The 14,772-nt window shown below is 33.4% G+C and overlaps 1 protein-coding gene across 1 annotated transcript in view; it reads left to right on the forward strand.

Annotated features, from left to right (window-relative positions):
- The first annotated feature begins 669 nt into the window (after nt 1-669).
- Nucleotides 670-14,772, forward strand: part of LOC145691962 (protein takeout-like) — a 35,648-nt gene continuing 21,545 nt past the window's right edge. The window contains exons 1-2 of the mRNA XM_081767260.1: nt 670-911; nt 12,861-12,953. Of these exons, the coding sequence (XP_081623386.1) occupies nt 836-911; nt 12,861-12,953 (169 nt within the window). The 5' untranslated portion in view covers nt 670-835. The remainder of the gene's footprint in view (nt 912-12,860; nt 12,954-14,772) is intronic.

Raw genomic sequence — 14,772 nt, forward strand, 5'->3', positions numbered from 1 at the left:
TTGACCCAAATTCAACATGACACCTTTCAAAATGGTTGCAGTTATCCTTATGTGCCCTGCGATATTTGCTTCCTCTGTAGTATTGCATCTACAATCTATTTAATATTTTCACCACTCCATTTTTACTTCAATGTGTCTACAGTTTCGAATCTCCGTGTTTACCTTTGTTTAAAGTGCCATTTGAAATTTTATTAGAATGAAGAAGGACTATGAAAGTCATATTTAACTCTTGACATGCCAGGTTATACCACTCTAAATCAGGTCCTGAGATAACCGTGTTAATTCACTAATTTTTAGTATTGTTTATTTTCAGGAAAGCAAATAAAAATCTATGCGGGACAGTTCACAAATTTCTATGCTGTATGACCTCATAAATACACTAGAATATTTGCAAGAGAATGATACATTTCTAACATTTTTTTAAACAATTCGCTCTCTTCTCATAGGCCTAAATTTAACACTGCCTGTAAAATCCTCCAGGTCAATTCTCTTCCAGCCTGAGGCTTAGCAACCTGAAGTTAATTATACTCAACTCCCAGAATTTATGTTCTTCTCTCAACCATTTCTTTTTTACTACTTCAGTATCTGTTTTCTTCTTTTCTTCTTCTCTCAGATATAGCTTATGGCAAAATGTCAGCAAGAAACTTCGTAACTTTTGGTGTTAACTGTATTCTTTAAGACATTAAGTCAACAACACAAAAGAAGGAAGTAAAACCGGCAGATCCGGTCATCTCTCAGGAATTTTACTCAAAGCATTGACATCTTCACCCAAAAGGAAGAGAAACCAATCAGTTTGTTAGGACTAGAGAGCCAAACATTGTTGCCTCCAAAAAGCATGATTCTCCGCCTGTTTGTATTTAATATTGTTCTGTGTTTCTCTACATCTTTAGGGAAGAAAGAATTCAGAATTCGTAAGTACACTCTATTTATTTATTTATTTATTCATATGGTTTATTTGTATTGATAATATATCTTTCATGTCAAAAATAATAATTATGATTTTTTATACGATTCCATCAGTTGTGCTTGTAGATTTTATTTTTCAATTACGTACCCTTGAGCAGTCGAATCAATAACATGCGTGCTTTGGCTGAACATGGTCTCGGGTTCGATTCCGAATGGGAATGCTTGTCACGCATCGTAGTGTTTAGGTCACAGTTTAAGCAGTAGGTTCTGTTTTGTATAGCCTCGGTGCTGGAAAAGAATGTTAAAATGCAATCAATCAATCAATTATTTTTTCAAATACGAAATTCCCTCCCCGCTGGCGTAATGTCTAAAACCCGCAGTTTTGATACACGTAGTTCAAGGGTCGATTCCCGGTGAGAGAGTGTAAAAATTAACTTCACAGTTAATAACTTTCATTAGTTATCACCGCAGAAGGATACACATGGTATTATATTGAATTTGATAAGCATGCCTAATTTCGCAGTAGGCTATAATTTGTCTTGATATATATACTATCCATTAGATTTTTTTTAAATAATAACAGATCTAAGTATTTTATCGACCCATAGTTACTTAAATTTATATGTTCTCATTTTTTTTAAAGAAATTTAGTGATTTTGATTTGATGTTAAAACTACAATTGGTCTTAATTTCACAGTTGTCTTTTTCTATTTCTCAATAGGCTTGCCTAATTTTGTAACATTATTGTTTTTGATTGCTTTTTGCGATGTACGTAATGTTTCATTTTTCGTTTATATAATTCAGTTATTAATATTATTTTTGAATAGTATGACATATTCTTCATCAGATACTTCTATTATTCACCAAATGAATATAACGTTTATCTTGTTATTCAAATTAGCTAATGTAAATATATTAAACTTTAAAACAACAATAAACCTAATAAAATACACATTGAAGAATAGAACTCAAAAGAAAGAATAGAACATATACAGTTAATGAAATAAATAATGCGGGATTGATAAGTGCAGTGCCTAGTGAGAAACGAACAAATTCTCTCAAATGTCTGTCTGTCCCATTGTCCCCCATCACCGTCACCTACAGAATTTTCACATGCCGTAGTTATAACTAGAAATGGATTACATTGAGACATACGTGTAAAATCTACATTTTGAATGCAATCCAAAAATTATTTGAATTGTGAGAAAGTGAATATCTGATGATCAACTGACTTCCCCAGACTGCTCGTCCGTCTTCGCGTGGCAGAACTGTAAAGTGTCCTAATAACACTTTAAAGTTATACTAGCTTTTATGTTTTGTGACGTTTGATAACATTAACTTTCGAAGGAGCTTTCTACCTGCTGTTATTTTTTATTTTATTTATTTATTATTATTATTATTATTATTATTATTATTATTATTATTATTATTATTATTATTATTATTATTATTATTATTATTATTATTATTAGACTATTATTATTACCAAGTGGAAACCAAGATTAATAGATTAAGTGCTGATCTTGGTATTACATTTGACTCGAAATTAACGTTCATTAATCACATCGAAAATGTTATTCATTATGTTTTCAAATTACTAGGATTTTAATAAGAAATGGAAAAGATTTGAACAATAGGGTAAGAACCCCTAATATGAGGATAGGCATCTAAATGGAGACTCCGACCTATCTTGTGAAGTAAGAATTGCAACCTAGTGGAAGCGAGCTAAAACAGAAGAAAATAGCCCACCACAGCACTGGAAGTCACGTGATCTCGTTATGTGGAGAGTTGTAAATATAGTGAAGGCTGGAAGAAATTGTGCCCCTACAAAGTTTTTTTTATTATTATTATTTTTATAACGTGCACACATCAGACGCTTTAAACGGATAAGGTAAATTGATATTCATTCTATTTTTACTTTCTTTTATACCAGTGAATATGCGTATTGCAACATGCAATGAGTTACCGGTTTTCTTCCACTTACGTTTGAGATGGCGTTAATCATTATGTCTTATTATGAGACCCTTAACGGGTTCAGTATATGAGACCGGTCTCATAATGTGACCAATATAGTAATATTGGGCCTTATATTAGGAGCTCATTTGTATCAACATTTCTGTATTTACAAAGTAGTATCTTAGAGTTAGTCCTTACATAGAGCCAGTGATTTCGTTGACATTGTGCTGTCATTTTGGATACATTTCTTCTCATTTGGTACATATTTGCACGTTAAAAGAAGTGATCAAAAATCGTTGCAGTTTGTGTGCACAAAAAGTGTAAAATTTTACAGTGCGTATATTGTAAAATTAAAGAAAATGAGTTAGACTGAAAGTGTAACGTTTTATATTTTTGTGTCGTCACATGATTTGCCTTAAAGACAGTGTTGAATGATGAATTAATAAAAGAACTCTTTTAAGAGTACAGAAAAAGCCGGGGTCTCTTATTAGGTACCTCTCATAAAAATGGCAGTGTAGCAACTTTCGTCACATTTTTCAATATAATTTTTTATTATTATATTTTTATGTACTCCAATAGTTTGTATCGTAAATTAGACATTCCACAGAAAATATTAAAGAAAGAACAGTGTTTGTTTATGGTATAATTAACCAGTATATTGCATCCTAAATTTTAGTCTCATATTCGGGGTTCTTACCCTATTACTATACTCATGAAAATGTATTATTCGTATGTACGCTCCAAGTTGGAATATGCTGTTATAATTTGGAATGCCTGGTTACAAAAATGGAGCCAACTATTTGAAAAGGTTTAAACAAAATTTGTTAGGTTCTTGGGGTGGAAAATAACTGGAATTTATCCGTCACTTGAAAACTATAGCACACCTTTTTGACAATCTCAATATTTTCTCGTTAAAACAAAGGCGTAGTATTACTGATCTCCTGCTGAGTTGAACCGAGTACAAAATAATTTCGATTGCTCAAAAATTATATCAATATTAAGTTTCCATTTTTTATCAGTTAGAACTCGAACTAAAAATACAAAACTTTTCTGTTGCAAAAATATTAGGATCAACATTATGTTGAAATTACCATTCTGAAGAATATGTTTTGCCTATAACAAAGTATTTGGAAAGCATGATAAAATTGATGTATGTACAATGTCCCGTAAGGCACTAAAACATATTATTATTATTATTATTATTATTATTATTATTATTATTATTATTATTATTATTATTATTATTATTATTATTATTATTTGTACTGTTTCATATTCAACAGTGTAATTGGGCTTCTGCTTATTGTGATGATAAATAAACAAACAAATAAATAAACATAATTCTTTATCCCAAAAAATAAATTTTCTGAAAAGAAGATTGTTTTCGATAGGAAGAAACTTCTCAGTTCGCATTATTCTTATTTCAAATCCAAAGCATGTGTGCAATGGCTGTTGAAACTTCTCAGTTCGCATTATCCTTATTTCAAATGCAAAGCATGTGTGCAATATTACATCTACTTCCTACATGCTTTTGGATATGTTTCATGTCGCAAAACATATGCATCCACAATACAAACAAAGTTAGTGTAGGTCATTGATCTAATTCAAACATGTCGTGTTATTTAGTTATATACATATGAAACTTATTTTATTACTCTTCTTAAAAAGATAAAAGAAAAACTTGCCAGTAACTGCAAAAACAATGACCTCCAAACAACTTTTAGTTTAAGAAAGATTCAGGTTTCTTTAAAATTGACAAGAATGCTAAAAGAAAAGAAAAACAAGCTTTATTGATTGTTGTTTCCCATTATGACCGAATATGTTCGTGACACTAATTTATATGAAGTATTTTTGAATCTTTTCAATGACGGATCTAGCCCGGAGCAGAGAAACCTAGGTCCTCCTAGTTATTTAGTAACAAAAATAATTTAAGCTATAATTTATATATAATTTTGGAACTTTATAGTAATCTCATGATATACCTACCACAGTGTGGATTCTAGCTGTCTGCCCCCAAGTTTTCACGTTGTAGATCTGCCTCTGAATCTTTTACTAAACTGTAGGGGGACGAAAGTTGAGTATCGTTTCTGCTTCTCAATCAGACGATTCTGAATTCAAGTCTATGTTCAGTTATCGTTATCAAGTTTTCCCAGGATGAAGTGAATACCAGAATAGTATTCCTTTACATATAGTAGTCCTTGGCCGATTAGCTTTGTATCATTTCCTTTCTCAGATTTGGCGAAGTTATTATTGTCAATTGTAGAAGATGTAAATATTCAACTGAGCATTAAGTCTGTTGTGTTGGCCTAATGAAATAAATAAATGTAAATTTAAGCGTTTCCGTAGTTAAAGGCTTATAGTTGGGTATTGAAACATAGTTTATGTTCGAACAAGTACTAATATAATGAATATTTTGTTTAAGTAATTATTAACAGTGTTGCACACACCTCCTGAAAAAAAAAATAGGCTAGCTGGTCTTCCGAAAAAAGCTTTTTTACACAAAAAAAATGGCTAGATTTTGAACTGCTAACCTATAATCCACATTGTAGATTTTAAACCATTTTTCTGTGTGTGTGTGTGTAGGATTATAAGTGAGTTATAGAATAGTAAAATTTGAAATGTTGAATTTTATTCGCTGTAGACTAACAAGCATCATATTGATTTAAATTACAATAAAATCCATCAATAACTGACCTGATTTGTGAAAGTCAACAGCCATATTATCAGTTGAATTGAAATAAGTCATCATCGATGACGTCGTAGATAGCCGAGGCGCTGGAACTAGATGCACATTGTTGGATTATGGATTGGTTGTGTTTGTCTAGACTGCCGTTGTCCCAATTTTCATTAGTACTTCTTTCGGCAGTCATAGTCCTCACAAACACTTCTTATTTCTCCGTACATGAACTATCATGGTTGCATTGAGTGTTTTCAAGCTAATTAGATATCCTATTGTTTCCCTTGATATACAAGAACAATCTCTGTGGCTTAAGGAACCGAACAATTTACAAAATTTATATTAGAAAGCTTTCATTCTTCTAACGAAATGCGAAAATTAAAACATTTTAAAAAGTAGCAACATTTACGGGAATGACATTAAAATTCTTTCTGAGTCGATAAGTTTTGTTAGGTAGTTGTAAATCTGTGAGTGGAGAGAGAGAAGAATGAAAAACAATTGTTTGTTGGGTAATAAAACACTCTCTGTCTAGATAAATCAATTAATACCATAATGTATAATGACAAATAGGCTAGTTTCTAAAAATTTACATTTATTTTCAAAGAAAAAGGCATTTTTCGAATTAATTTAACGGATAATAAAAAAGCCAGAAATGGCAAAAGAGTTTCATGAAATTAGCTATATTTAAGGCTAGAAGCATTTCATAGATTTGTATGGCTAAATGCCTCTCCAAATAGGCTAGATGTAGCCAAAAATAGGCTAAATTGGCATCACCGATTATTGAGTATTTAGATTAGGCGTATGTAAGTTGGAACAGGGAGTGAGCCAATCGCAGAGGTCTTACTGACGTCGAGGTCCGTACGAGACAATGTGCATTTTCACAAGAATTAAACAGACGTATTCAATTTATAAAACAATTCGTCGTACACCAATATCACAGGAACAAAAGAAAAACTTTGAGCTAAATTAAAGAGATTGTAAGAAATTCATTTTCAATAACGAGTCAGGCTAGCTGGATTAAAAGGCTTCGAAGGCCGGCTGTTACACATGGTTGATTCAGGAGCGGCTCAGGGAAGATAATTGTAAGCTCCACTATTGGCGAAATTGAATTATTAGTGGAATGGGCAGGGATTGGACCACAGAACAGAATGTAGGTAGTTAAAATTCGGAAATGTTCGGAAGATGGCAGCGGAAGTTTGTTTGGTATCATCGCATTACCTTCCATGGGAATGTTGAACTTTCTTTCCCAGTATACTCCAAGGTTTTAAATTATCTCTTACTACTATCTTCCTCCGAGCTGCTCATATTATTTCAACATATTGCAATATATTTTGTAATGGTGCTCAAGTGCCCATTTCCAAAGAACTCAAAATACCCGATGATATATAGAGAACAAATAAATGTAAAGAAATGCAATCTGTGAGTGTAGAGCACGTAACATATTGAATCCAGTTTCTGACTGTGGGAGACGTGACAAGAAGATATTAAAATCTTTCATTTTTCTTTGTTTATTATATGTGACCAGATTCAAGGATATATTTACTTTGAATTCCTGCTTGACCATATTTGTGTACATCGTGTACTTTATGTTCTTACTGCAAATATGTTTTTGTTGCATCTGCAAGTATGCCAGAATCCTCCTGTGTGTTACTGTTCGAGTGAAAATAGTTAAAATATTCTTCCTGATTCTACTGACTTCTAGTTTAATGTTCCTTTCAGCAACGAGGGTATATGAGACGTAGACTTACATATTAACGTAGGATCTGAACCACATGAGCTTCCGTCGGAAATGGAACCCTGATTTCCCGCGTCAAAGGCGCGAATACCAACTGCTTAGCCACTAGGGAGTTCTGGTCTTCCTGATAATCATAGTTCAATTTCTTGAAACATTTCCAATAACATTTCTTCATGCGCAGCGGTGCTATTCAGCCGGTTCACCAGAACCGGATGTTAAGATATTTCGAGTTCGCAGAACTGTTTGTTGTGCCCAGATTTAAATACAAACATGCATACATATAAATGGCCTAACCAAGAGTGAAAGAAGTAAAACGCAAATTTGTGAAAACACTTCTGTACTTTTCCCTCTCTCTTGCATTGTTATGGAAACAATCAACTTTGAATTGTTCAAATTCAAGGGGAGCGCGGTGGCTCAGTGGTAGAGCGCTCACCTCCGATGCTTGGGGTCCCTGGTTCGATCCCACCTCGCGCCGTGTGGACTTTCGTAGTGGACAAACACCGTGCTCGTGGGTTTTCTCGGGGCTCTCTCGTTTTCTCCCACTTTCTTCATTCCACCATTCCATTCATTTCTCATTATCACCGTCTTCTTTAGCCTAACCGGCTTAAGATTTCATTTCATTTCATTGTTTAAATTCAATAGGCACACACAAATTTGAATGGGTGGGCACCAAGAAATATATGTGATGCGACTGATAAAATTTCGGAGTCAATTTTATAAAAGGTTTCCTGGTCTTAATTGTTAATTTTTTTGAGAGCTTCACATTTGTATTGGTGACAATAAACATTTGAAATTTTAAAACAGCAAAAGACTAGTTTTGCAAAGCATTAAAGCTATATGCACTAAACCTCACTAACAATACATTATTGTATATTCTGTCATATGTTTTCCCCTCTTTCAAGTCGGTTTTCTCTGAATGTGGCACTACAAAATATAATAGAAACAGTATTTAATTCTAACCTAAGGTGGTAATGAGAATTATATCTATCTACCTGTCCATTTACTATCTTCTCTCTCCCACTATCTCTCTGTATATATTTACAGAACCGGTTGTTATAAAATTAGAATAGCACCACTGTTCATGCCTTGAAAATCTTTCCATCTATCGGCAGGCCTGTATCCACGGGGGGCTAGGGGGGGCCGGGACCCCCTAAACTCTGGCTGGCCCCTAAGAAAGTTTCACGGTAGGCTTGCAAATGAACTATAATATTGTGATGAAGTATAATATGATTGGATCGGGCCTCCCCTAACTTCTACCGCCCCCCCCTAAATTCTTGGGCTGGCTACGGGCCTGTTTATCGGTCTATCAGCTCGTAGCGTATATGCTTTAAATCTTGTCTTTTCATTTTCTGTATCACGCGTTTCATTCTTTTTGGATGGCAATTAATTTCTAACCATTCCTTCATAAGATACCACTTGCAGAATCACACACACACACACACACAAAGATAAACAGAGCTACAGTTGCAGAGTAAATGACGACACATTTACAATGAAAAACATTATTATACGGTAAAAAAAAAAAAAAAAAAAAAAAAAAAAAAAACCCTGTAGAACTTCACTCAAAAATGCCATATTAAATTTTCGTACGTTATAGAATCAGGTATGACGAGTTTTTTTTAAAAAAACTCATCTCCGAAGAAAAGAGTCCATGAGCCGATAGAGTCTTCGTCAAACGAATGTCTCAATTGCTCTTACAAGTTGTATATCGAAAGATGTTAAACCACCGATTAAAGAAGTAAAACAATTTATTAAAAGATAACGCAATTTTATACCTGAGTGTAGAGTCAATTTTGCAAGGAACAAACAGTCTTGTAAAGGATTCGAAATTGAATCAAATTAAATAATGTTCTTTCAATAAGAAAAACACACTAACTAATTCAGTGGGCTTACAAGCCAGAGTCATCGCTGCAAAAACAAAACTTTAACACTATATTCTACATGTCCAGGGACAATGCACTCAGGACTGATATAACCCATGACATTAACATCCCATGCTTGGGTATTTTCTAATCTTGTTTTTGATCTGCAAATATTTGTTTCACTAAAGAGTTTCGAACTAGAACTCTTCAACTCGCGCATATTTCTCAAAAAAAGGGGCTGGCTTGTACTATTTCAGCATTTCAATCTTGTTGTCTGAACAATATACAGTCAATTCACCGAGAAGCTAAACATCTCGTTACAATATACCGAATGTTAAGGCGGCAGACTACTATATATTTTTGAAAAACTAATAATTTTTCTTTTGCCCGTTTTTCGTAAGTGGAAAGAGGTAATAAAATGTAATTTACTACAATAATAGATAATGTTATTCTACAACCGAAAATATGAATCGGAAGAATTTTCAGTGTTGCCATCCATAGAAATTACAGTGTGACCAGAATTTGAATTACTCAAAAATCTAGGTAAAGGCAGCGATGACTTATCATGCTGTCCACCTTTCTTGTTTACTACTTTTTAAATAATATTTCTATTTATTTTGTAAAACTTACATAAATTATTACAAAATAAATAAGTTATTACAAAATAAGTAGAAACATTTTTTAAAAGTAGTAAACAAGAAAGGTAGACAGCATGATAAGTCATCAATTACCGTTGAGTTCATTTTTCTAGTCGCTGCCTTTAGCTAGATTTTTGAGTAATTCAAATTCTGGTCACACTGTAATTTCTATGGATGGCAACACCGGAAATTCTTCCGATTCGTATTTTCAGGTGTAGAATAACATTATCTATTATTGTAGTAAGTTACATTTTATTATCCCTTTCCACTTACGAAAAACGGGAAAAAGAAAAATTATTAGTTTTTCAAAAATATTTAGTAGTCTGCCCCCTTAATTCAAAACTGTAATATACTCGCATATATTGTATATACAAAAAAAAAAAAAAAAAAAAAAAAAAAAGAAAAAAGTACACTGACTATAAAATTTGTCCTAAGTGTCAAAATGAAAATATTCAGAAAAAGTCCAGATTTTACGTCAGAATTGCTGACTCAGACACATGCCTATTTTTCTGGCGATTATTTAAACTACTTACACAGCCCGATTTTAACTGAGCAGTGCTAAGCACATAGCCCACATTTTGACTTTAAACCGATTTTTTTCATTTTTGGCACTTAACACAGATTTCATTTTCAGTCTACAATTGTTTCTAATAAATGAAGAAGGTATAACTTATGACTAAGACGTGAAAGAGGAGTTTTGCTGAATTAGTACAGCTTATAGACTTAATTATAAGATTCTAAAAAAAGAATGAAAACTATTTAGAACTAAAGATCAATTTTATCTTAATCTGATTTACTTGGAGATCATTAGTGAGTTCCAGAATCTATAATAGTTCAGATTGGAATTTCACCGATCGAATTCTTAGTAAACCAGTCGTAGAGTAAAAGAATGCAGCAAATCTAAAGTAGATAGAATGGAATGGTGACAGGTAAAGGGGGATATTCGATGGTTTTGCAGATAATCTACAAATGAATTTACGACTAATCAAACACTGCTATTTATGTTTTATTCAATTCCTCCTATATAGTTTCATATTTTTTTTGCACAACGTATTTTCTTTCTCTTACCTATGATCTAAATTCCAGCTTCTATGTCTTTCTTACGTGCAGGAGTTGGAGCTAAGTACGCCAGCAGAAAGCTGCTAATGCTTTGAAAGCCTACTTCGTATACAACCATAAATATTCTACTGTAATACGGGTTGCGGTACACTTTAAGAAATAAAGAACTCAATGGCGACTTGTAGGTAGTATTTCATGAGAGCAGAAGGAGTGAATGTAAATGAGAAAAACCCAGTAAATTCGTCTCTAAAGTTAATTTCGTGATTCTTCTTGGAATAAACAAGGATTCTGAAATAGCTCCACACAATAGTTTCTAAAATTTTCCATTTCGGGATGCTGCTACGTGAAGACAGAAAATTTGGCTGAGGAAATGTTGATACGTGACATATGAATAAATCCGTCTGAGTAATTTTAGACAACATTATTTGAAAAGAACATACTCCCTCGAGTAACTTATCCTTTTAAATTTTTTTTCCAGATAAATAGCCTATGCCATATTCTTAGGTTGTTATAGGAATTATTTAAGAAATATATATATATATATATATATATATATATATATATATATATATATATATATATATATATATATATATATATATATATATATATATATATATACATAAAGCGTTAAACTAGTATTTTTCATGCTCTGTAAACTATTTTTATTCGTAGCAGAAAGAAGAAAATTTGAAGCTCTCTCGAGTCTTTTAATAAAATTTCTTACCAACAAGAAGACATCGAAAAATCAAATTTCGCCGTAAAGAGTCCGGAAAACAGTTAAAGGAATTAAAAACTTGAATTCGACTTTTTGACGATTATCATACTTTCTTGTCTCCTATCGACACTCGAAAGTAATTAAAGTGTAAATTTGGAAGTATGCAACTCATCCTGTAATGAAAGGATGTATCTCTATTCCCCTATTCAAATTGAATACATTATTCATCTTATGTCCCACTTTCTGAAAAAAAAAATAGTCGCTGTTTTAAAAATAACAGTAAAGAAACTATGACGGTTCTTTTAAAAATAACAGAACCGTACACACACACACACACGTACACACACGTACACACACACACACACACACACAAATAAACGTTATGTGCACCGGAGCCCAGAGTATGGATCCGATGCATTTTGTTACACAGAATCTAAATTTCGAAATCCCAGGACGATCGATGGTGTCAATTTTCTTGTGGGCGAAAAACTTGAGCCATTTTGCATAGAAAATATACATGTAACACAACCATACAAAAAAAAAAAAAAAAAAAAAATCTGTGCAGAGTACCCAGGGTATGAATTCAGTGTATTTTGTTACACTGAATCCAAATTTCGAAACCCCAGGACCAATGTCCGTGTCAATTTTGTTCTACGGGGGAAAAACTTGCCCTTCCTATTCAAAATCGCTCAGGTTTTTCGACCAGAAAACAAAATAAGACACGGTCAATCGTCCTCGGGTTTCGAAATTTGGATTTGGGGTATGAAAATACATCAAATTCACACCCAGGAGTCCATGTTTATAAACAATGCACAGAGCTTTTATTTTTTGTGCGTATATGTAGGTGTGTAATTTATGTTAATACAAAATCGACAATTAGAGTTTATGGCCGTTGGCCAATCGTCACGTCTTTTAAAAAGGGTTAATACTTGCTGACGGGTGGTAAGTAATTTGGGATTAATTTTGAAATTTTACCTTAGTCTGTGGCAAGTATCTGTGATTAATTGAAAAGGACATGAAATACTTTAACTGATGGAAATGGGAAAATATTAGAACAGAGAGAATGAAAGGGAAAATTTTAATAACATGTTGTTCTGAAACTGGACATTACATAAACAACAAAAAATTAATTTTCTACTGACGAGTTTAATCTTCACGGCTATTTGTGAGAACTTTGAGTCAGTTCGATTGTAAGAAGTGTTTATTATAAGATGAAAATTTATTTCTTTATATTTTTGTAATCTTATTATTTGATTCAATTGATAAATATTCGTTTATTTATATTATTTTTTTATTTTTCTATTTACAGCCGACTACATCCATTTATGCAGTCAAAGCGATCCCGAGTATAAATCATGCATAAAAGAAGCAATAAATACTATAATTCCATATGTAATGGCAGGTAAGAAGTCTTTACTTATAATCATAATAGTATACTTTTTCAGCGATAGATGGCAGAAGCTTACTTTTGTTATTCTTGGATGTGAATAACCCGTCTGACATTCACCTTATCTTTCGAAATCTTACTTTATTCTGTTGCAAGCGTCTCGTTAATTGAAGAGGATATGAAAAAGTAAGTGATGGAAATGACAGAATATTAGAACAGAGGAAAGAAGGAGAGGAAACGAGAAAAAAAAAATAACATACTGTTGCTACGAAACTGGTTATTAAACAAGTCCAATACGTTTTCGTTAATGAGATAAACTCACAAGGAACGGACATGAACCTGTCATCTGGACATCCAAATCAAACCTAGTTCATTCGATAAACATAACAAATATATGTTCACACATAAGAAATTAGGTGCTATGGAAAACGGAGTAAGTCCCTGGAGCCCATTAATCCTGTATAAAGAAAACTATAGACTCGCAGTGAAATAGCTATTGAATCAACACTATTCATTGGAAAGCCATCTTTTATAATTCATTCCCTTCAGTACGAACCATGTTTTCCAGAGGTGCTATATATTGCGGCCTATAACGTACTTGAACAGGGAAAATTGGGAGAATGTCGGGAAAATTCCCTCCAAAACTCCCTCCCTTGAATTTTGGTTCCCTCTGGAGTGGCCCCGGGTAAAAACACACAATCCTATTATATCTCGAAAAATTCTATAGGGGATACGAAACTTGTGTACCATGTTTTGTATTGATAGATAGAATAGGTATGGAGGGAAAGCATATATTGGTATACAAGTTTTTCCCTCATTCTATTCCATCTATCAATACAAAACTTGGTAAACACCTTTATCATCCCCTATAGTATTATTCTAGATACATTTGGTTTGAATACTTTACCCAGGGCTACTCCAGAGGGGTCCAAAATTGATGGGAGGGAATTCTGGAGGGAATTTTTCCGACATTCTCCCGATTTTACCTGTTTAAGTACGTTATGGGTCTCAATACATAGCATCTCTGGAAAGCCTGTTTTATGCTGAAGAGAATGAACTATAAACCATGACTTTCCAATAAACAGCGTTGATGCAATAGCTATTTCACTGCGAGTCTACGATTTTCTTTATACTTACAGGGTTAATGGGTCCCAGGGGCTTACTCGGCTGTTCATGGTACCTAATTTTTTGTGTATGAACATATATTTGTTATGTTTATCGAACTAGGTTCGATTCGGATGCCCGGATGACAGGTTCATGTCCGTTACTTGTCAGTTGGAGAGAAATACTAAGTTTAAAAATAAATTTTAAATTTTTTAACTGTTTCTTTATCTATACAAAATGAGAAATTTTATGAATACAAAATGAGAAATTAAATTGTCTGTTCCTTTCTTAGACGTAGAATTCTTGAAAACGCTGGGATAAAGGACCAATTACTATTAATTGAGCTGAGCGAAGCGAAGCTCTTATACTCGGGTTAGCCGTTTGGTTGTCCGCGAACTCCTCCTAGACCGTTTGGCCGATCTCAACCAAACTTAGCACACTGATAGAGTATGTCGTGCTGAGTAACAACATAGGTCGAAATCAAAAATCCGATGTACCATCGAGGAATAATCACCGAAAAACGCTTCCTCCTAGACCGTTTGGCCGATCTCAACCAAACTTAGCACGCTGATAGAGTATGTCGTGCTAAGTGACAACATAGGTCGAAATCAAAAATCCGATGTACCATCGAGGAATAATCACCGAAAAACGCTTCCTCCTAGACCGTTTGGCCGATCTCAACCAAACTTAGCACGCTGATAGAGTATGTCGTGCTGAGTGAAAACATAGG

This window comes from Thermobia domestica, chromosome 8 (genome assembly GCF_964235325.1).
Source record: "Thermobia domestica chromosome 8, izTheDome1.hap1.1, whole genome shotgun sequence".
Classification (NCBI taxonomy): domain Eukaryota; kingdom Metazoa; phylum Arthropoda; class Insecta; order Zygentoma; family Lepismatidae; genus Thermobia; species Thermobia domestica.